Genomic DNA, 24,585 nt, shown 5'->3' with positions numbered 1-24,585 from the left:
AAAACAAAGCATTCCAATTGCAGGAAACGCTCAATTTCCAAAAACACTCAAAAGTTATGTGGCACCTTGATGAAACACAATTGAAGGAACGCAATCTACTCCCCTGATATTCTGATCTTCTTTCATGTAATTCCAGAATATTTACAATAGTCCCAGATTTCTAGTTCAGATCTGTTTTCTTTCACAAAATTATCAAATTCATTAGATTTTGAAAATATTGGCCCAAGGTTTCTTACTGGGCCTGTTTTCCAAATGACTTGATATTTTTGCTATTTTATCTTTATTCCAGGTTCTTGGCTTGGACAAGCTACATAGTATATTGCAAAACAGGGAGGTCAGAGTTGGACAGGTGAAGCATTTTTTAAATTTCCCTTATGATGTTTTCTCCCACCAAAACCTTTCTAGAACCTGACAAGTTTCCATGCCAGTCATCAATTTATAGTCTCTCAGCTCCAAATTCACCCTGACGGGGCTCACCTGCTGCTTTCTGGCAGCTCCACCATCAGTAAACAAGGTGGGTATAAAGACACCAGGTAGTTCTCTGCCCCAGTCACAGTCCCAGAATGTATGGTTCTCCTTGGCGACCTCACAGACCTGGCCCAGGCTGGTGATCACCTTCCCAACTTTCCCAATACAAACCCCTTACGCTCCAGGTGTCCAACCAGCACTGTCCAGCATGCAGAAAGAATCCTCACTCCCTCTCCAGGCCCACACCCAGACACCACCTGCAGCTTCCCTGAACCTTGGAGAATGGCTTCCTGCTTGCCTAGTAACTGAAAACCGACTCTGGTCTGGACAAACCAGTAAACTGTGCCATCAAGTGACTGCAGCTACAAGCTCTGACCCCAACTCTTAGCTCCTTCTTAAAAGGTTGTCCTTCCTTGAGCACTCTCCCTTATCTCTGGGGTACCATATAGAGCTCTCTTATATATCTCTTTTGTCACAATTTAAAACTTTTTTTCCCCCTGTGGAACCCGGGAGAGAGGGAGGCAGCCAGGTCCAGGGAAACACCACTTCTTCAGCTGCTGCAAATGCTGAACTCCTGGGAGTCTGACCAGTTTAAACCTTTTTTTTATATTAAGCTTCTCTTGTTTACAATCACTGTGTGGTTTCTGTTTCTAGATTGGACCCAGACTGATAGTTTCCCATCAAGCCAGGCTCAAAGAAGCAACACAATGAAAACCAGCCACTGAAAGTTTCCCTAGACTTAGTCCTAGATCTGTAAAATAGTTCATGTACCTGATGAAATGCAGAATATATAAAAACTCAAAAATCTTAAAAGTTTTCAGGGCTCAAGAGGTTAGAAAGCTTATAACCAAGTCATCCAAAATACAAAAATGTTAATCTTATTTGATAAACTGCAATATCAAAAAAGAAATCTCTTCCATAATAGGTTTAATTTACCTCATTTTAAAAAGGATTTGCAGGACATCACATAAATAAAAGACGTGGTTTCTCCTATCTTGAGCTTACAACCTTATATAGGAAATCAGGCTTAGAATTATCAATTAACACTTTAAATTTACATGTTTCTGGTTATACATCATTATGTAAGAGACACTATCAAGGAGACAAAACAAAATCAATCATCTAATACTTTTTGAGACATTTTCTCCCCTAAGGATACAAATTTGCTACAAGAGGAATATCAAAAACATAAACAAGAAATATAACAGCTAAATGAGCGATGGGGAAGGAAAATGGAGAGCCAACCTACCAGAGTTTGGAAGGTGAGAATGTTTGGAAAAGTAAGCATAAACTCTGTCAGAGCTTTAAAGAAATGGCAGAGTAAGCTTTAAATAACCAGAATGAAAGAAAACTGAGTATTTCAAGTATGAGAAATAATATGCATAAAGGTGAGAACATACACAGAAAGTTTGGGAGAATCTGAGTAAAGCAATTTAGCTGCAGCAAACTTGCTGAAATAAATCAGTAAGATTACAGTGGCGGTGTGTACAACAGTATCTTGTAAACACTAGTCAGGATGTCTTTGGATGTATGAACTGAAAATTAGGGGAAGAATGGTCATGGGTGAAATAAATATTAGGAGGCAAATGGACTAGTCTCCGTTAATGTAACGAAGTTGCTACGTTGTAAAAAAAAAAGTTGTTACGCAGACATGTCTGGTCTACCGTAAGGACAATGTAGAATAAACTGGGAGGGTAAAAAACTAATACTTTTGTTCAAAAAAGGAAAATGATCTTAGCCACAGATGAATTTTGTTCCCTTTCATGCTACTTGCCTATTGTCAAGTTTACTTCTTGAGAGCACTTCTAACAAAGAGGTTTTGAGACACAGTGAAAGGTGGGACAGGAAAAAAGGAAACAAATTCAAAGTAATGAGTGATTCCACATATTCAAAACATAGGGGGAAAAAAAGAAATCTTGTCATGATTTATCTTCAGGCAACATTTTGGTATAACTGCATATGATTTAACAAGACATTATCTGAAACATTAAATACAAAATAATAACCCCCCAAATCCACATTTATAAATTTCAACAAGAAATAACATAACTAGAGAGACATATAACCCAAACAAACCCAAGAAGACAGAGTTCCTCAGTTTGATCAGAAATCTCTATGAAGCTGAAATGAATTGTCCCAGAAAAAACTGAGAGTTCTTACTGATAACAAAGAAAATACAGTTGAGTTTCAAGTCTTCACATATGCATCACACTTTTATCGCTTGATCTCAAATAATTTTTGGAATTAGGTTAAATTTTTTCATGCTCAATTAAAAATCTGAAATGTCTTATTAAAATTTTATCACTTTTTCTATTTAATATTTTTCAATATACCTAAAAGAGAGAAAAAGGTTGATAAAACTTTATATTCACAATTCTATTTTTAAAACTAATTGTTCTCATCTGCTTTAAATTCCCAACTCAGCAGTCTCAATACTGTTGTCTCCTTTTTTTCCTCTGGAAATCTCAAAATAAAAAATACTGAAATATTTAACAATTAATTAAATCAATTCCTTAAAGAATTTATTGAACATTTATCATTTACATTTTTTTCTTGTTTGAATCTCCTATATATTTTTTGAAAGGTTAGAATTAATCATTTAAAGTTCTCTTTTTTGCTAAAAAACTTAAACTTCCATATTTAATACAAAAGGAAAAATACTCTGGGGTAAGTATAATCAAGTTTCTTAAAATACTAGTTATAACAAAATTTTAGAACAGGCTTATCTTATTTAGTACTGGATATATGTTCTTGCAAATGGAAGAACTAACCAAATCAGTGCTACTCAGAGTCAACACAGCATAATAATCCCTTTGGAGATGCTTTCTAGGTATACTAAACATATTATATCTGATCAACAGATAATATGTAATTATCTGCTATCTTTGTCTGCTCTGCCTTTAGAATTCGTTGGATACTGGATTTCACTGGAACATGCTCCGCTCAGATCTATGTTCATCCACTTAAAATCTATCTGCACTTTTAACAACCACATTTCAATCATCAAAGTAATGTCTTGTTTGATTGTATGCAAACTATCTCCTGTGAAGCAGAAGACCATAATCAGAAATAGAATGTCTGCGGCAAAAACACCTCCACAGAGTAAACACAACAAACTTATTAGCAAGTGACTCTCAAACTGGGCAAAAAGAATAGTACAGTGACTGACTCACTAGGCAAGGAAAAGAAAGACAGGATTCACTCCACAGTCTCTGACATGTAAGTTCTATAACAAAGGCCTTAGATAGTGCTTTAAATTGGGGGGAAAAATTCTTTGACCCAATGTACTTAGAAATTCCTATTTGACAGTGAAGCTACTTATTAGCAAAAACGCTCCAATTTGGGTAGTGTTAATTTGTACTATTTGTATACATACCAATTCTTTAATTTCATCAGGCTTTTTTAATATGCTTTCCCATGTCTTATGAATTATTCCTTCATTTTGTTGGTAAAGATGCTTCCTGCTTATTAGACGCTCATTTGGTAGAAGTTGCAAAATTATAGAGCTCTGTTCAGTCCTAGCTAGTGACAAACCTTAAAGAAAGTTCAGCACTTACAAAATAGCTTTAAAATACAGTTACTTTCTGATTTTCCATATTCATTTAAGTTTAGTTATCAAATTCCATAAAGCAACTGGCCACTGATATAGTTTTTACTAGTTTGAGCTAACCTCAAAACTTAAATCTGGGAAATAATATCAAAATATTAAAATCTCAAATATCCCCCCCCCAAATATTTTATAAACTGTCAAGTACTGTCAAGATTATCTTACATATAGAATCAAAGCATTAATTAAATGAGGTTTTCCTGGAATTCACAATATAAAACATCCTTTTAGCACTGCACCAATTAATGTTATTTGCAAATATAACATATTCTTAAATGTTTGCTTTATGAAACTTGAAAGTAACATACTTCCATATGGATAAGATACACCATAACAATTTTGACATTCCTCAAGCTCCTTAAGTGGATACTAACTTTATAAAAGAGTCTATTTAAGAGATTTTGGATAGAAACCAGGAAAAGCTTCTTAATGATCCAGAATCAGATGATAAAATGATGAGGATGCTGAAGAAGGTTAAGTCCATGTAAGCTTCAAGAACGGAAATCATCCATCTTTGAATATTAGACATTTGACAGCCTGAAGACCAAAGTCAGACTAGGCCATATAGTGTGGGTCCTTCTAGTTCACCTCCTGGTATTTTGGCACAAAATGAGGATAGACCACAAAAATCTATGGACATTTTCAAGTCTGGTTTTTAAAAAATATATAATACTTGAACCAATCACAGAATAATATATGGCTTCTAATTACTTTGTCAGTTTAAGCAATAGGAAAAAAAATACATTTTTGTTCTGTGGTGACTACTTATTGGTTAGACTTTTATTTTCCTCTTCATATTTTCGGTGACTGTTTCCCACTGGAATCATCAACCAGGTCTCTCAGGCGAGATAAATGGTGCAAAGCCCTTCATTAAAAAGTATAAAACACATTATAAACCAATATTAAGGACTGAATAGGTAATGCAAAAAGAAATGGTGATTATATTGTTTCTTAACTTCAAAATTAGTATGAGAGATAAGTTTATGGAATAGTTTTAGTATCAAAACTGAAAATTTTTCTTTACAAAACCTTGCAATCTGAATAACTGAGGGTTAAAATAATTCATCTAAAATTCTATAAACACTTACTTAAAAAAATTATATGTTTCACATTTAAGGGTTTTTTTTTTTGAAAGTGTGCCAAGTAGCCTAATAAGAAACAATAATAGCTATCACTTGTGTCACACTTAAAGCATCTTTTTCATGTACTTTGCAGAATGAAATGATACCTTCTGATATACTGTGTATATCATTTAAGAAATAAAGGACATAATTCATTTTTAACATGTACAATCAAGAGAGCTAAATTTAAATAGCACTAAAGAATCAGTTACAATTGAGGAAAACTCATTTTTATTGAGCATGGGGGAAAACAAATGACAATTACATTGAATAATGCAGTATTATACCAACAACCTGGTTTTTCTCAATCATCCCTCAGACAAACCAAGAAGATAGGAGCCCTTAACTTTCCAGTCTTCCTCTAAAAGTATTCTTCCAGCTTTCCTTCTCCCTTACCCTTCAGATCCTTGAGGATCACTCAAAAATATCAGTTAATCAACCATATTTCAGATCTCTGATAAATAAGAGACCAAGAAAAACAGAAATAATATACCAGTAATCTCTAAGGTGAGAAATTAGTAAGAAGTTACTGAAAGGTGGTGACTACAACACCTTATTCTACAGTCTCCAACACAGGTTCAATTGATGTATATTAAATAAAATATATCTTCCACTTTACCAAAGATAAGGAGAGGGAGGAAATTAGTAGTGTTAATTACTGCATTACGTCTATTTCCCTGTACTCTATTTCTTAGACACTTCTACTCAAATGTATTAAGAATCTGAATTCTGCCATCCTTTTGGCAGCTTCTGTTAATTTCTGAGATTGTCATCTTCATTAACTAAATGACAATAACTCACCCAGAGTTACTAAGCAATCAGAGGTAAAATTAGACTTTATTATTTCTACATCCTAATATCTCTCTACTTAAAGAATTATTTTCTTCCTACAGACATATTTATGAGGAAGAAGATAATCTGTAAATATACTTGGGGCTTATCTTCCTTTTTTCTTTTCAGGCTGTGACTCAAGAGAAGGAAGATGACAAGTGGCTAGAATCTGATGTTACTGTTTACAAATCAGAGGGTCAACAGATCCTTTAGACTTAGAGGGTCTATGAAATTGGATGGGGAAAAAATCATCTTTATTTTCACAAAATGCTATCTCTAAATTAGTATTTCCTTCCATTATGAATGTAAGCAACAGCCAAAATCTGTGACCTCATACGCCATAGAAATCAGAGGTATTTTCATATCACATTATAGTCATTGCAAGTATGTTTTATACTCATCACTACTTCAAAATTACAATAGTTATATAATAGTTACAAAATTACAACAGTTATTAAACCCACTGCTAAAACATACGTCCTCTAAGTCTTTCTGTCTACAATCCAAAAGTTCATATGACATAACTGGCCAACTATTAGACAACTTTAAGTCTAGTTTTCATCCTCCAAATAGTGAAGTCTCACTGGTAACCCAGACATCAATGCCTTCCAATATTCCCTTTCTGTAACTGTTTGCTGATCAATATGTGAAAGGTAAGTAAAAGAGCACACCATGGTTTAATGCTTTTATTCAAGTTATGCAAAAGGCCTTCACACTAATACATGTTTTTACAAAATGAATTTTAACTTACCTGTAATTTAAATGTATTGTCTTATTTTAAATGCAATAAAGAGAAGCATATTTTACTAATTAGAAATGTATTTTAATATTTTCATAGTTAATTCACTATAACTGGTTTCCTTTCTAATCCCATGTAGTATATTTTATGTCTTTAAAACAAAATGTCAGGTAGAAAGGGGAGTGGGTAATAATGCGAAGGAATAAAAAAGCTAAGTAGAAGTGTGAAATCTTCAGTCTCCCTACCTCAGCTACGCAATCATTTGGCAGTTCCTTTCATCTAACCTCTATCTCCCGTTTTGAGAATAAAGCAATCTGTTTAGAGAAGAGTCTATCAAAAGTGATTGGTATTTCAAAGTTAAGTGTAGGGAGAAGGAAAGGATAAAATTGTAGAAGGAAATTATTCTTGATTGTCTTCTCTCAAAAAGTGAAAAAGCAGGCTAATGGGGAAAACATCAACCTAAGGGTTGTATTACGACACTGAATAGTCATTCACCTTAAAAACTGAAATTAAAAAACTCATTTCTTATTGTGACAATGTATCTATTGATGATCATTCAAGTAAATACTAATCAACCCACAGAAACTCAGTAACACTGATTATGTGATGGCAATTTAGCTATACTTTACCCATTGACATCTTCCATTTGTTTTTCTACTAGTACTACTATACTGGCTGTTCTCTTAAATACTATGTTAACTGGCCTATATTCAGCCTAGAATCCAGCAAGAACTGAATGAAAGGCTTTTCAGAACAAACTGTCCACTATTTCCTAGATCTAAGTAAAATATGAGCACATTAGAATAAAGAAAAATGTTTGGTTTAGGGTCAAGTTTTGCAAGTCTGAGAGCTAATTCTGTCTATCCCTAGTGTAGAACGAAGACCAGAAAATTGAGCAAGAAAAGAGATCTGAGAAATGAGACAACTTCCCAGCTATCGTTAAGTTTGGTTTTCACAGCATGGCCTTTAGTATTGAGAATTACAAAATCTTACACATTCATATGTGTAAGGGCGCGTCATATTCACACAATCAAATCTATAAAATAAATACCCGTCTCTTCTACCAATATCATGACTATAGGAAATTCTTCCCAACTTTTTAAGATATGTAACTAAGAAAATAAGTAGATTAACACCTTAGGGCATTTAGACCTATCTTTATATCCAGGACATTATATCCACTTAAATTTCTGTGGCGATATGTCAAATAATGATATACTTACTTAGGATTATTTATCTCTTCTAGAGGGAATATATGACAACACATTTCACGTACAAGTTGTTCTTCCAGAATATCCACACCAATACTATCTCAAATTGTTGGTATTACTCAGAAATGAAAAGATATTTTCCCTAGGCCATTCACATCTATTATATTTTTAGTGTCTACAGTTATCTCATTAGGTCCTAAGAACATTTTCAATAGAAAATAGCACAAATTAAAGAGAAAATCTCAGGATTAAAAATTATGCTCCAAGAATCTTAAATATACCTAGCACACTTCCTCTTCCAGCTACTTTAATTCCATTCTGTAACCTTCTGATTTCAATCAGAGATGTTTGTATCCATAACATACTCAGAAATTAACAGAGAACACTTACTTTTGAAGTGACCTATTAACAGGAGCCATATTTTCCTTCAACTGTAATTTAGAGAAATCATCTTCTGAAACCTATTATTAAAAACACCAAATATAATAGAACAGTGAAAATATTATATAATTATAAACTTATATGCTATTTACTATGTGTGATTAATAAGAACATTAAAAATATTGTCCGCATTCCCAAGGAAATAATTCTAAGCAAATAATTTTCAGGAAAGCATTAAATATATATATATATATTTTTTATTCTAAAAATACTACAACTTTTTCATCTTGCAACGGTCCTAAAGTATGCTTCAAAATGTTTGTTCATTAAATATCAAATCTTGGCTTGAAATTATGACTTTACTGAACAAGGCTTTATCTCAAGAATGTTTAAAAGGGGAAGGAAAAGAAGGATGGATTGCACTGTATGTTAGTGTCATGATCATTAGAATGTAAGGAGAAAAATTAAGAAATACAACTTAAGTGAGTAGCATGTGATAGTTCCTAAAATCTAGTACACTCACTTGTAATGAAAACTGAATTTTGTAAAGCTCTACTGAATAACAAAATAAACAATATCAATTAAAATGTATTAAGTATTTTCCAGGTATTAAGTTTTTACCAGGTGCCAAGGACTATAATAAGTACTTTCTATAGTTTGTTTCAATTTGTCTTCTCAACAATCTCATTTTACAGAAGAGGAAACTGAAATTAAGGAGGTTAAGTGATCTGTACAAATACTGCACTTGCTAGTAAGTGGCAGAATTAGAATTCACAATCAGGCTTGGAAGAACATAAGCTAGGTTTGTAAACACTATACTACTGTGAGGAAAATTCGACCCCTATGAAATATCAGCCCAAAGCAGAAACAGATTTCCAAATTCCTAGGAAATACACAAAAACACAATTACTTTAAAATAAAACTTTACATAACCGTATTAAGAGTCAATAAACACATGGTAACAAAATTAAACTTCAGATGACAAAGGTTATGGGGAGAAGTCTAATGTTGAAAGGTTCTCTAGGCCACCTCAAATATAAACACAGGAAGTTGGACTACACAGAATAATTTTGTAGGGCATTAAAAAACAACTATTACAATCCTTTCATCTACAGTTTTAATAACATCATATCTAAATACGATGTTGTATTTATAACCATAAACTTAATAGAACAATCCATTCAGGGGTACACAACTGCAAAAATCTTACAGTATTAAATCTGAGTAAGTTACTTTCTAAAAAAAAGAATAACAACAGTACAACTCTACGACATGTGTTATATACCATGCTTATTAACATAAAATTAGAGGTGAGGCTAAGAAAGATCTAGGAGGAAATCTTATCCTTCACAGATCTCAATTCACATTCATAGATTTCAATTCATAAATTAAGTTTGTGCTTACTTGTTTAATTTCGCCTTTTGGCTCTGTGGTTTTATTCTGATTAAAACTTTCTTGTACTGCTTGAAGATTAAATAACATTTGTTTCAGGGCTTCAACAGGACCATGGTGTTTCCCTCCAGAAAGGGTACAGCTCTAGAAGTTAAAACAGATGAATGATGAACCATCCAAATTCAGAAGGGGAATAGTTCTATTTTGTATTATTTCCCCACAATATAAATTAATGCAAAATCCAAACAATACATGTCAATAATGTGTTCCAACAAATCAAAACTGTAACTCATAAACCTCTCCTTACCCAGTCACTTAAAGACAATCACTATTAACAGCTTGGCACATCCTTCCCAGTCCTTGTTCTTTTAAAATGAATGGTACATGTTTACATTTGCAATGCGTTCACTTAGTACATTTAAAATTATAGATTTTTCGAACTGAAAGGTCCTCAGAGAGCAGGTAAGTCAATATGCTCTTTTCAAGTGTGTAAATGACGCTGGTTATCAGCTGAACAAGGACTAGAATTTCAAATATCATATTCTCTGCACACTTCCAAATACGTTTTCACACAGGGAATGCTGGTTTTTCACCTCTTTATGGACCACACATTCCTTGCTACCTTAAAAACACTCACATCTCGATTACCACTGATCTTATCTGCATCCAAAGAAGGCAACAGCACTTAGCCACATAAGGTAGTCAGTTAAGAGAACCTGTACAGGATATTTTTAAACTTCTTTTTTAAAGTCTTACCTTTATTTTTACATCTTTCAAATGAGTTGCTGTGTCCTGATAATCATCCACAAAGTGGAAAATAGGCCTCTTAAGATGTCTATAATTTAAAATATTTCAACATGGACAGTATAACATATATACGAAGTTAAGCACAGTGGCCAAAAAGATTTTAAAGGCACTCTCCACAGTTATATGAACAGGGTATAAGAAACAAGGCGTGGGAACGTAATAAAATGGTGCAGCTCCTGTAGAAAACAGTATGGTAATTCCTCAAAAAACTAAATACAGAATTACCAGAATGATCCTGCAACTCCCCTTCTGAGTACATACCCAAAAGAAATGAAAGCAGAGATTCAAGCAGATATTTGTACACCTATGTTCATAGCAGCATTATTCACAATAGTCAAAAGGCAGAAGCAACCTAAGTGTCCATCAACAGATAAATGGATCAACAAAACATGATACATACACACAATGGTGTATTATTCAATCTAAGAAAGGAAGGAAATTTTGACAGATGATACAACATGGATGAACCTTGAAGACGTTATGCTAAGTGAAATAAGCCAGTAACAAAAGGAACGATATAGTATGAGTCTTCTTATAAGATGCTATGGATTGAATTGTGTCCCCCACCCCAGAATTCATGGTGAAGCCCTAACCTTGAATGTGGCTGTATTTAGAGATAAGGTTATAAGGAGGTAATCAAGGTTAAGTGAGGTTATAAGGGTGGGACCCTGAAACCACAGGATTAATATCCTCATAAAGAGACACTTAAGAGCTCAAGGAAAGCCCATATGAGGACAAAGTGGGAAGGTGGCTTGTATGCAAGGCAGGGAGAGAGCCTTCACCAGTAACAGAATCAGTCAGCACCTTGATCTTAGATTCTCCCACCTCCAAAACTGTGAGAACCAAATACCTGTTGTTTAAGCCACCCAGCCTATGGTATTTTGTTATGGCAGCCTCAGCAGACTAAAACATATACGGTTCCTAGAATAATCAAATTCATAGAGACAGAAAGTAGAATGCTGCTAGCAGAGGCTGGGGGTAAAGGAGGATGGGGAGTTAGTGTTTAGTGGGTAGTTTCAGTTGGTAAAGCTGAAAAAGTTCTAGAGATAGACAGTGGTGATGGTTGCACAGCAATGTGAAGGTACGGTACTTATTGCACAGAACTATACACTTAAAAATGGTCAGGGCTTCCCTGGTGGCGCAGTGGTTGAGAGTCCGCCTGCTGATGCAGTAGACACGGGTTCGTGCCCCGGTCCGGGAAGATCCCACATTCCGTGAAGCGGCTGGGCCCGTGAGCCATGGCCGCTGAGCCTGCGCGTCCAGAGCCTGTGTTCAGCAACAGGAGAGGCCACAACAGTGAGAGGCCCGTGTACCGCAAAAAAAAAAAAAAAAAAAAAAAAAGGTCAAAATAGTAAATATTATATATACTTTACCAAAATTTAAAAAAAAAGAAAGAAAGAAAAAGAAACAGGGCATAAGGATCCAGTTCCACTTATACTCCTACAACCTTGGAGACAGCACCTGAGGCATTATCTCTAAATGATCTGCATCCAGCCACTGGTTTAGAAGAAATTCAGGTTGCCTAATGCCAACCATAAAAGTTACAAAAGCTTGCCTCTGCAATTTGCTATGTCTGCCTTGAGTGAACTTTTCAGGCAAAATTCTGGTCAGAGTACCAAAAAAGAAAACTACAAAACAGATTATATGAACTGTTCTGTGCCACTCACAAATGAATGTTTAATAAACATTGGCATGTTTGATAGAATTTGTTCTGAGACTTCTCATTAAATCCTTGTAGTGAATGTCTCTGACTATGTCTTTTTGTATAGTATAGCTCTGACTCTCGGAACTATAGTAATGTTTCATGTATTCAAAAACCAATTATTTAAACCACATAAAATGTGGGAATAACCCAATTTACACAATAAAAAAAATGAGCCACCTAACAGCATTACAAATGAACAACATGACCACATTGAAAGGAGTTGGGCAGAAAATAATTAACCACGGTAACCTTGGAAAAGAATATTTTGACTGGATATTGCAAGGCAAAAGACAAAAAGAACCATACACAAATAATATAATCTAATTAGTAAATGTGTTTCTTACAGCAGTATGGGTTAGCAATTCTGAAACTATGCATATGCTAAGACTGAAAAAATAAGTAAACCTATTATAGATAATAAGAGTAAAGATTCTCACCAGATGAGAAAGAAGTTACAAATAAGGAACAGAGGGGCTAAAACAAAGTCTGTGGTATTGGACTAGAATAAGTAGTATCAGTACGAACTCATGATTTTATACCTACATATAAAATATATATATGTAAACAGATATACAAATAAGTATGTGTGTATGCGTGGCTTAGTAAACTTATGTTTCCTAAGTCTGCCTGCTGAGAAAGTCTAGAATAAAAACCCAGCAGCAATAAGCACACGTAGTGCCTAGATCTTAGTTTCTAAATACCATTTTCCAATAAAAAGAACCATGGCTCCTCAGAGAAGTGCTCAAAAAAGCATAGGGACATGTCAAAAGGACACGTGGAGCCAACCTGAAGCAACTCTTTATGGCCTAAACTAAAACAATTTAAGCAACAAAATAAGTAATAATATTGTATTGTGTTAAACCTAGAATAAAATAAATATCTATGAGTCCTAATATAAATAGTTTAATAAATAAATGGGGGAGAAGGAATAGCTCTTCATTACACAAGAATTTCAATTAATAATGCAGACAAAAAGTCAATATCCACCAATGGATACTAAATTAGTAGATGAAAGTTTGAGACTACTTGCATAGTCTCACAGTATCTCCCCTACGATATTTATTAATTACAAGGGGAAACCATGATTTTACTAAAGAGAAAACCAGTAGGCACCACGTGTTCAAGACTAACATCACAAGTATTAATATATTATAATTTTATATATTACATATTATTTTATTAACATATTGCTCTGGACTGAATGTTTGTGTCCCCCTACAATTCAAATGTTGAAGCCTAATCTCAATGTGACAGTATTTGGAGGAGGGGCTTCTGTGAGGTAACTAGGTCATAAAGGTGGAACTCTCATGAGTGGGATTAGTGCCCTTATAAGAAGAGAAACAGAGAGCTTTCACCCTCTCTGCTCTTGAAGATACAAGAAGATGACCATCTGCAAACTAGGAAGCAGGATCTCACCAGACACCTTCATCTGGACTTCTCAGTCTCCAGAACTGCGAAAAATAAATGTTTGTTGTTTAAGCCAACTGGTCTAAGGCATATTTATTACGGCAGCCTGAACTAAGGAACATATCAATATTACCAATGATATCAATATATCATGAACCCTCTTATATGATGCACTGAGAAGGGCACAGCATGATTTCTGTTGCATTCTTGCCAAAAATTCATAACCTCATTCTAATCATGAGAAAACTTCAGATAAACCCAATTCAGGAACTATCTACAAAAAAACCAATGACCAGTAACTCTGAAAAAGTGTCAAGGTCATGACAGACAAGGAAAGACTGAGGAACTGTCAGACTGAAGTAAATTAAGAAGACATGACAACTAAATGCAATGCTGGATCCTGCAACAAGACATTGGTAGAAAAACTGGTGAAATCAGAATAAGGTCTGTAGTTCAGGTAACAGTATTGGGCCTATGTGATCATTATGACATAAGATGTTAACATTAGGGAAGCTGGGAGAAGGGTCACAGGAACGACCTGTATTATTTTTGCAACTTTCTGTACATCTAAAATTATTTAAAAATAAAAAAACACCATGGTAGTGAGGCTGTGTGTGTAAAGGCATAAGAAAAGGGATTAGTTGGTTAGTATTTAACAGTCATCCATCTCAAACTCTGAAAAACTTATGCAAAAACTTATGGTCCAAGTAAATTGCACCACCCAATCCTTTAGTTGCTTGGCTCAAACATCTTGGACTCATCCTTTGAATCCTCTCTATCTCCATCCTACGAGGTCACCTTCAAAACACATCCCAAGTCTAACTATTTCTGACCATCTCCAATGTACCCACCTAGCCCAAGCCTTTACAATCCCTATCCTGGAAGACTGCAAAAGCCTCCTAACTGGGTTCCCTGTCCTTCTCTAGCTCCTTTCAAGGTCTATGTTCCATACAGCTGCCTGTTTATATTTCAAAATGTAGATCTGATAATTTCATTCCTCCAAAGTACTCCAGTGACTTCTCATCTCGCTGAAATAAAACATAAAATCTTCATTCCATTACTTACATAGCTACATGATCTGACTCCTGGTTACCTCTCCATCTTATCTCTTAACCATTCATCCTTGTTCTTTCTGATTGAGCTACACTGACTGGACTCTGATATTCCTTGAACATGCCAAACACTTCTCTGCGTTGGGGTTTCTGCACTTACTATTCCCTCTACATGTAAAGTTACTTCCCTATGGGTACACACAAGGCTTATTCACTCATTTTAGGTTTTGGCGCAAATATCACCTCTCTAGAGAGGTGATTCCTACCTACTCTAGTTAAAATTTCTCTATCCCAAGTAATTTTTCTTTATAACATTTTGTAGTATCACCTTATATATTACATTTTGATATAGCTTATCTCTCCAATTTGGAATAAAAAATCCAAGATGCAAGGTCTCTTCTCTCTTATTTACTATTAGGAATACAGTTCCTAGAAAAGTGCTTGGTATCCAAATATTTGGCAAATAAATATTTGATAATTAAGCTTCACTTAATCAGCATCTGCTATAGTATCTTATACAGAGCTCTAAGGTCAGGGACTTCCCTGGTGGTCCAGTGGGTAAGACTCTGCACTCCCAATGTAGGGGGCCCGGGTTCAATCCCTGGTCGGGCAACTAGATCCCACATGCATGCCACAACTAAGAAGTCTGCAACCCTGCATCCCACAACTAAGACCAGGTACGGACAAAATAAATATTAAAAAAAAAAAAAAAAGAGCTCTAAGGTCAGACATATTCTGACAGCCTCTACTTTCTCTAGTAAATTTCACTGAAGGAAAAGATATATATTGTATTAAAATTTTTAGCTAATTTTTGTTTTGAGTGTTCAATCTCTCAAATCTTCCAGATGTTAAAATATCAAAAGTGTATTTCAATATTTAACAGCCATGGCTTATACTTCTAAATCATATTATATATCATTCCTTATGTGTATATATACACATTTACACTTCATTTTAGGGTTACTTGCAAGATACACATATGCTGATTTTATAAAACTGGATAATAAATTTCCCATTTTAAATCATAGGGGTGATAATTGCATCTTAGAAAAATAACTCTCAATAAGCAACCGCCCTATGGGAAAATATAATTTACTCTATAAGATTCTGTTTTGTATGTTTTTCACAAGAAAAAAAAAAAACCATTGTAATAACAATTTAGGCTCCCTGTAGAGTTCAATCCCAGGTCACTCTACTTTAGAATACTAAAATAAAATTATCAATAATTCTAGGAGTGATGGTTTTATGGAAGTGTGTTGGGGAAGAAGGGATTTTAGTCATTTTTTGTTTTATACTATCTAAATAACTTAGAAATTAATATCTATATATATTAGTCATAAATATTCTTTTAATAAGTTAAAAAGATTTAACATCACCCACCTGATTATCATTATTTAAAAAGTCTTCAAGGAACCCGTCAGCATACTTTGCCCTTGAAGTTTGTTGAACACTATCATCAGAGTTAACCGGAACAGGAGATTTGCTAGGATTTAAGGATACGAGACAGCAAATAAGTTCCCCATTTACAAAAATTAGACAGTATATAACTGATGGTTATCATTTAAAGTGGTCACCACTAAATAACCATTAGGATTCATATTGATGCTGCTTAGTGATTCCTTCACCTTCTCCCTAAACTTCTTCCTTCATCCCGCCCTATCTCCTTGCTTCTCCTTTAAAGCTTTAAGGAAAAACTATATAGAAACTGAAGACATTAGTCTTCAACTAAACAAATAAGCCTTCAAATATAAGTATCCTCCAAAAGCTCATTTGCTTGAAATAAGCAGTGCATTTTTCCAATTAAACATTGTTAGTTACTCAATATTAATACACAAAACTGCCAGAAATTTATTAACAGTTTCTACTGGGATGGCAGTTACATGCTCTTCTACATCAAAGCAATAGGACAGACTTCTCCCCCAGAACTGGCACATATTAATATAAAGGACAGATTAAAGTGGGAGAAGGATCAATTTTGAAATTAAAATTCCTGAGTTCAAATACCAGTCCCACTCACTTATATGACTTCACAAAACTTTATCTTCAGTTTCTACATTTGTAGCCCCACTTATGTCACAGAAGTATTGCATAAATTAACTCAATATACCTGGTACATTGAATAGAGCTCAATAAATAATAGTTTCTATCTTGATGTTCAAGCAGAAGGAAAGGGGATCCCCAGCAAGAGTAAAAATTTTCCCCAAACCAAATTCTATTAGTTACAGAGAATAAAGAAACTCATTTTATCTTTTTCATTTATATATCAATATAAGATGTATCTCTAACTCAAATACTCAGATATCTAAGAATCTTCTTAAAACATTTAAATGTAATAATGCTTTTTTCTCAATAATTAGCAGCACTTCATTATTGACTCATTTGATTTGTAATTTACTAGGAACTTTTTCTCGCTTCCAAGTAGTCTTTTCTCCCATTCTTTACCAAAGAGTTTGTACATCCACCAACTATCAACAAAAAAGGATTTACCTCATTATAGAAGATGGGTGCTGGATATATAGGGAATCATTATACTATTCTTATACTTTTGTATTTGTTTGAAATTTTCCATTATAAAAAGTTAAACCAAAAAAAAAAATTGTCTGGTTGTAGTTATTCTATCTCTCAGTACACTACTTGGAGTATTTCCCAGTCAATTTTGTTTCTGATGACAGATTGATAATAATTTGTCATTATCACAGTGAAGTAAGGTCTATTCCTTCTTCTCACACCATCATTAATTTAATGTAAAACATATCCATCATAATATGAATTTAATCTTCCAAAAATCAACTACTGTACCATAAGGTACTAGGGCAAACCATTAATAATAATTATACAAGTTAGAAGTCATAGTATCTAATTACAAAATACATTTGATGCATTCAAAAATTTTACTCTTAATTTAAGCATCTCTGATATGATTTGCTCACCCATTTTGGTTCCACTTGAAAGCAAAGTATTGCAGCTATAGGACTTTACAAATACAGATACAAATACAACCAACTGATAAGAAGATAAGAAATTAGTAAAGATGAAAGATAAGTTTAAGAATTAAGTGAGCTAATTACTAACCCAAGTTTTTTTTTTTTAGAAGATATTAATGAACCAACAAGTGCGAAATGAAGCTAAACAAACAAAAAATACTCTGGATGATCATCGCCACTATTAAAATTTTTAAGAGAGCATCATAAATCAGAAACTGTCCTAAGTACCTTATATTTACTTATTTTTTTTAACATCTTTATTGGAGTATAATTGCTTTACAATGGTGTGTTAGTTTCTGCTGTATAACAAAGTGAGTCAGCTATATGTATACACATATCCCCATATCCCCTCCCTCTTGCGTCTCCCTTCCACCCTCCCTATCCCACCCCTCTAGGTGATCACAAAGCACCAAGCTGATCTCCCTGTGCTATGCGGCTGCTTCCCACTAGCTATGTATTTTACATTTGATAGTGTATATATGTCAATGCTACTCTCTCACTTCGTCCCAGCTTACCCTTCCCCCTCCCCTTATCCTCAAGTCCATTCTCCACATCTTCATTCCTGTCCTGCCCCTAGGTTCATCAGAACCATATATTTTTTTCTAGATTCCATATATATGTGTTAGCATACGGTATTTGTTTTTCTCTTTCTGACTTACTTCACTCTGTATGACAGACTCTAGGTCCATCCACCTCACTACAAATAACTCAGTTTTACTTTTTATTATGGCTGAGTAATATTCCATTGTTCATATGTGCCACATCTTCTTTATCCATTCATCTGTTGAAGGACACTTAGGTTGCTTCCATGTCCTGGCTATTGTAAATAGTGCTGTATATTTATTTTCTAATCAACTGAATCCTCACAACCCCAAAGTAGAAGTGATTTGTACAGAGTCTCAGCAAGGAAGTGACAGAGCCAAGATTCCAAACTAGAATTAGTCAGTGTCCACTTACAAAAGAATAAGATGTTCAACTGAGAAGGAATCAAAAAAAGGATTCAGGAATTAACAGACTGTCTGTAACAGAATGAAGGCTTAGACAACTGAAGATAATAAATTATCAGAGCCTAAGGCAGGACACAGGATTACCAAGAATGCATTTCTGATGAATATACGTGTAATAATATCACTAAAAGAAACTTTCCTACCTAAGCTCTCGATTCCTCCTCTATACTCATATTCACGGGTATCTAGGCAAACACTTTTTAAATTATTCTGAGAAACTATGGCATAGAAAGGTTAAGTACACAAATGAAAACAATCTTAGAAACTGCAAACATTTACCATACAAGAAAATGCACCATTATTTACAGAAAATAATGACTAAGAAAGTAAACTGTAAATGAAAAGAAATGAATAACTCTAATACATGGAGAGAATATAGAGGAAGAAAAAACTTAAAAGTAAAAAAAGTAACAAGAATTTCAAGCCTTCTCCATTTGCAAAATAGTTGCTTTTGGTTCTAATTCCTCATATTTAATATATATTAATATTTTACAGTGCAACAAAAGGACCATGTAACAAAGACAAAAATTATATAATGTACCTAAGATTATGAAATATTACGCCATCTTGTGGTAACAAATGAAAAATGCAATTTAAAGCAAGCAACACTGAAAGCTATGCTCTACAGAATTACCATGTTATTACCACTGTTAATTATCATTGTTATTTAAAAGATAAATCAGATGTTCACATGACATTCTTCATTTGGAAAACTGAATAGTTTTTCTATTGTAACTTACTTACAAAGTAACAGGAATATTTTCCCATGATCTTTCTGCTTCAAGTTTATCTAATGAACAAGGACTGTCATCCTTCTTCATAGACTTCGGTAATTCTTCAGTACAATGCTCTAGATTTCTCTTGGCCTTCAGGATAAGCAATTCAATTCTGTCACCTAATTTAAAAGATCACATTAATTCTTTAAGAAAAGAAATAAATGCAAAGCACAGCAAAACCTCACAAAGGCAACAAGAATTCAGATAATTTGGAATACACACGTATCTGTAATAGCAAACTATGTTAAAATGTGACATCTGGGGCTTCCCTGGTGGCGCAGTGGTTGAGAGTCCGCCTGCCGATGCAGGGGACATGGGTTCGTGCCCCGGTCTGGGAAGATCCCACATGCCGCGGAGCGGCTGGGCCCGTGAGCCATGGCCACTGAGCCTGCGCGTCCGGAGCCTGTGCTCCGCAACGGGAGAGGCCACAACAGTGAGAGACCCGCGTACCGCAAAAAAAAAAAAAAATGTGACATCTGTTGTGACACAAAGAAAAACAGAAAAGACATTTTCCAGTCACAAAATGCTACGTAAATGAAGACCATTAAGAGTTCAAAATAGATATATCACTTGATGGTTACATCAAGAATATGACACAAAAACTCCTAGATGTGAGGTCAAATTTATAGCACTTTCTTTGGTTCTTAAAAACAACAACAAAACAATTACCACTGAATGGCTTTTTGGATCCTGGGAGAAGTGGATTGTCACACTGACATTGGCTATGTTCAGAATCACATTCATATTCATTAACTAATCCTTTACCATCACTCAAGGAATGTGAACTGTTTGACGGTTCAAAAGAATATTCAAAACAATCTAATTTATTCATTAGCTGAGAAGTTCTTTGTGCCTGGTAACTATGCCTAGGGGAACAGTGATCTTCTTTAAATATTTGATAAATCCTTTGACTATTTGTATCGGGCAGCAAGTCTTGATTGTAGAGCCAGACTGGGTATTTGAAATCCGGTATACTCGTTATCCCTGAAACATTAAGGTCAGACTTCTGGCTAGTGAGCCATCTTGGGTAATTCTTTTCAAGTTTGTGTTCTGAACTGTCCCTAAAAGATGATTTCTTGTTAAAAGATAAAGATGGTACAGAAACACATTTATTAACCTTATTCACAAGTTTTGGGTTTTTCAGCCTACCACACTGCTTTCCTTTTACATTTGTGTATACAACCGGGGTAACTAAGTTATCCTTGCCCAGGAGAGTGGCTGGTTCTTGAAAATTTTGATTCTTTTCACTGTTGGATAAACTCAGTCTTCCAGTATGTTTTTTGCTTTTCTTGCTAATTCCATGACCTGCTCCAACATAAGTGAAAGAAAATGATCCATCTGCTGGAAGTTTTAATAGATCATCAGTTGTTAGGCTAATGGAGTCCATGTCATTAATAGTCTGTCCTCTACAGGATAAGGACAAATCTTTTTTGTCATCAAGATTTTCAAAAGCTGAAAAACAAAGCATAGTTCTGTTTACCTTCCTGTATCACATATAAAAATACTTTATAATATTCAACAGTAAATGAAAATTAAGAATTAAGAATCATGTTTGCCATTTTCCCTTCCGGAATATATTCTCCACTTCTAAGAGTAGAATGTAACCTTTTTCCACACTAGGGGCCATTCTGTAAGTGCTCAGTAAAGTGTTAACTGGATTATCAACAGATGCATTTTCCAAACTTGTATTCATGGAAACCTTACCAAGGAAAAACCCTTAACATCTTGTGAATATTACTGTCCTACAGAATACAGATCAGGAAGACTAATATAGCCCTAGCCCATCAATTGGAACTGATCAAGTATAAACTCTGAAAGGCTGAGATTTGTTTAAAGTCATTAAGCTAGTTAATGGAAGCTAGAACCACCAAGTCAATGCTATTTCTGTTATGCTATAATAGAACGGCTTAAGGGTTTAGGATCAGCCATCTACTATTATTAGTTACATTTCATGAGCTTCTCCTCTAAGGTCAAAAGGGGATCTTACCTGAAAACCCCTGAGAACCAGAAAATTACAGAATCATTTAAGAAATATAACCAGATCTCAATATTACAAATCATTTTTACCCCAAAAGAAGCATTTAGTTTTCCAAGGCTACAATACATCTCTCAAAATGCTTTAAATCGGTAGGCAAAAAGAAAACAAAGAATAAAGCATACCATTCTTTGGTTTATAAACATAGTTGGAGAATTCTGGCATATTAGCAGAACATTTATCGATGTTAATCTTTCCAGTGCTTGCACCAAGATACATACAGCTTAGATCAAAATCATCAATATAGGCCTGTAGAGCCTGAGATGCAGAACTGTACAGTCTATCCTTATACTGAAAAGAGCCATCAGAGTTAGAGGAATTACTACCACTCAGGTTGCAGCTTGCTAACAGAGAAGATACTGAAGATTCCCGAGAACAAACTCTGCGCTTTGTATTTAATTTTGCCATGGCTTCCTCAAAATGGATTATTTCCACTCATTTCTCTTAGAAACAACTGTAATACAAAAACAAAAGGTTAAACTTCCAATTAAAAGGAATAATAGCTGTACAGAGAGAAATTACTAAATCTGTAAACGTTTTATAACTTTCTTTAAAAAATAAAATCCATTATCTATAAATTATTTTTAGGTAATGTACATTATAGATTATCTGTTTTAATTACTGTGAATTCCTTCATCATCAATTTAGAAAACATTTATTGATCACCTATTATGTGCCTGGAATTATGTATACAAAAATCATCTAAGACTATGTATAGAAAGTACCAAGGGAAGAATACTCACTTTTTTTTTAAAGTCCTAAAAACTACGATGTACAGTCTTTTCTTATGCTGATATAGGCTATGACATCACAATACCTAACATTCCCTATACAAAATATTTTTCAATTCTTAAGCCTACCACCACGCGCTGCACATAGTAGGTGCTTGATAAATTTTTAAAAGGCATCAAATGACGTAGCTGAAACAAGAAGGAACAATGGAGAATACCCACCTTCAACATTTTAAATGCCAATTTGTAACTTCAGCCAACCCCTTCCCCCAAGACTTGAGAAAACAAAACAATTTACAATATTCATTTATAAAGAAATAAACTGCAAGTCTTACCATATGAGCTAGCAAAATGTTCTTTTCCTAAAATAACACTGTCAATAATCATTTTCTGACATTCATTTTTGATACTATCCTCACTATTTTCAATTCTTATGTAAAATGGATTCAGCCCACCTCTCTTTCAAAGGAGACAATAGTTTGGAAATTGCTTTAATGTATTCATCTGTTTTTCCATTATTAAAATTGAGAGAATTCCAGTCTACCTTAATATAGCAACAATAGGATCTATATTTGAAAACCTAAGAAATAACAGAGTGAACAGGTACTACTTCAGTAAATAATATGACATTCTTTTAGAATTAAATCAATGGATTTTCTGAAGTAAAAATGAAAGCTTAATGTCTAGGACTTAACACATGCTATGATGTTATAAAATTAATGTTTAATTTTTGGCTATAATTTTTGGAATGTTAAAGTTTTAACAACTTTTAATGTAATCTTAATAACTGTCAAATTTGACTTTAAAATACTGAGAAAGTTTTCCGTTTACGAAGAAAAGAGTAAAAGGTCAGAGCTGACACTAGTCAGTGCAAAGCAGCAGCAGAACATAAGATAATGGTTATTCAGCCTCTGCTTTCCCTGAATGCTGTGATGCTATTGGTATACCTCTAAAGAATGGCTAGGCCAAGTCAGCTCTGCCCTTTCTTCACCCCTCTCACTAATGATTTTAACTTTTCTCAAGTAAATATTGCTTGGATAACAAACTTGACCAAACGTTTCCTCCCTTATTCCAACACAGGACAGGTTACCGATTTTGTAATTTATTTTACAAAACCTTGAAAACGAAAACAAAACCCTAAAAAGGAAAGCTGTTGGATTACAGTTCTCAGTAAGTGGGTAATAACATTTATTTTAATTCACAAAAGGCAAAAAGAAAATCCACAACTGAATTTTTATTGTGCAAAGTTTCCAAAAGTACACCAAAGAAGAAAGAAAAGTTTAATCAACTCCTATGCACCCATCATCCTGCTTCAACTACCAACACGACGAAACTCTATCCACCCACTTCTCCTCACTTCTGCCACAGAATTATCTGGAAGCAAATTCCCTGCATCTTACCATTTCTTCCGTTAACACTTCCGGGTGTATCCCCAAAAGGAAATCCATCATTCCGACGAATAGAACGTTAGCACGAGTGGCCAGAGATCTCTACTACCTTTCATTCAAAAACAGAACGTAGAGCGTTAAATTACCAATGAGAATAGCTCACAGGAAATGAAGAACAACTCTTAGAAATAACAGCTCTGATTTATGTTATGAAAATGAACATGTGCTTGTTCTGCAGCAAAAAGACAAGAATTAATGACCCTGGAAAGCGAAGATCGCTGGCGCCCCTGCAGCGGAGCATCTTCGGCTTCAAAGCTTCCGCCCTTAACTAGGAAACACCTCCCTCGGGGATTCCAGCACCCACCCACCCACCCACCCCCCACCGCAGTCCCAGACACAGGCTTCTCACAAACCATTCATCAGACAACAAGAGCGAGCAGCCAGTTTTGCCGAGGTGACGGCCCCTAAAGCCCAAGACCCTGCCTCCCCGCCCGCTTCAATCGCCGACAGCGCCTCGAGGTCCAGGTCAGGTCCTCTCCTTCCCGTTCCGCGACCCTCCCCCTAAAGTTGCCCGCTTTCCACCGGGACTCTCATCCCGCCCCCTCCCTCGGGAGACACCCCACCCCTCCCCTCGGGCTGTCAAAGGATGGGACGCCTTTCGAAAACACACGCCTTTTTCCGGCCAAACTCACCGACGAAGGCCTGGAAAGAGAGAAAAGCGCAGACGTCCTCAATTCTCCACCCAAAGCCCTGTCCTGCCACCCGACGGGAGACGTGACAAAGCACCCAGACCCGGACGCCGCCCGGCCTCAGGTTCCGCTAGCTCGCAGGTTCCTCCGCCGTCAAAGCCGAGCGCGGATCCCGCGCTCCCTTTCAAACTGACCCAACATGGCGCTGGCTTGCGGTGCGCATGCGTGGCGCTCGGGGGCTGGGGCTAGCAGGG

General features: G+C 35.1%; 1 protein-coding gene across 1 annotated transcript; it reads right to left on the bottom strand.

Annotated features, from left to right (window-relative positions):
• Nucleotides 1-2,733: 2,733 nt before the first annotated feature.
• On the bottom strand, nt 2,734-24,511 carry C13H18orf54 (chromosome 13 C18orf54 homolog). The gene is made up of 9 exons (XM_030867970.2): nt 24,335-24,511; nt 23,655-23,751; nt 21,649-21,977; nt 20,158-20,940; nt 19,457-19,607; nt 16,102-16,204; nt 9,763-9,894; nt 8,368-8,438; nt 2,734-4,940 (listed from the first exon to the last, which is right to left on the bottom strand). The coding sequence occupies exons 3-9, from the start codon at nt 21,929-21,931 to the stop codon at nt 4,868-4,870; spliced, it is 1,596 nt and encodes a 531-aa protein (XP_030723830.2). The 5' UTR covers nt 21,932-21,977; nt 23,655-23,751; nt 24,335-24,511; the 3' UTR covers nt 2,734-4,867.
• Between the last annotated feature and the right edge of the window lie 74 nt (nt 24,512-24,585).

The sequence above is a fragment of the Globicephala melas genome, chromosome 13 (genome assembly GCF_963455315.2).
Source record: "Globicephala melas chromosome 13, mGloMel1.2, whole genome shotgun sequence".
NCBI classification, from domain to species: Eukaryota; Metazoa; Chordata; class Mammalia; order Artiodactyla; family Delphinidae; genus Globicephala; species Globicephala melas.
The sequence above is the reverse complement of the archived record's forward strand: the minus strand, read 5'-3'. Positions and strand labels throughout refer to the sequence as shown.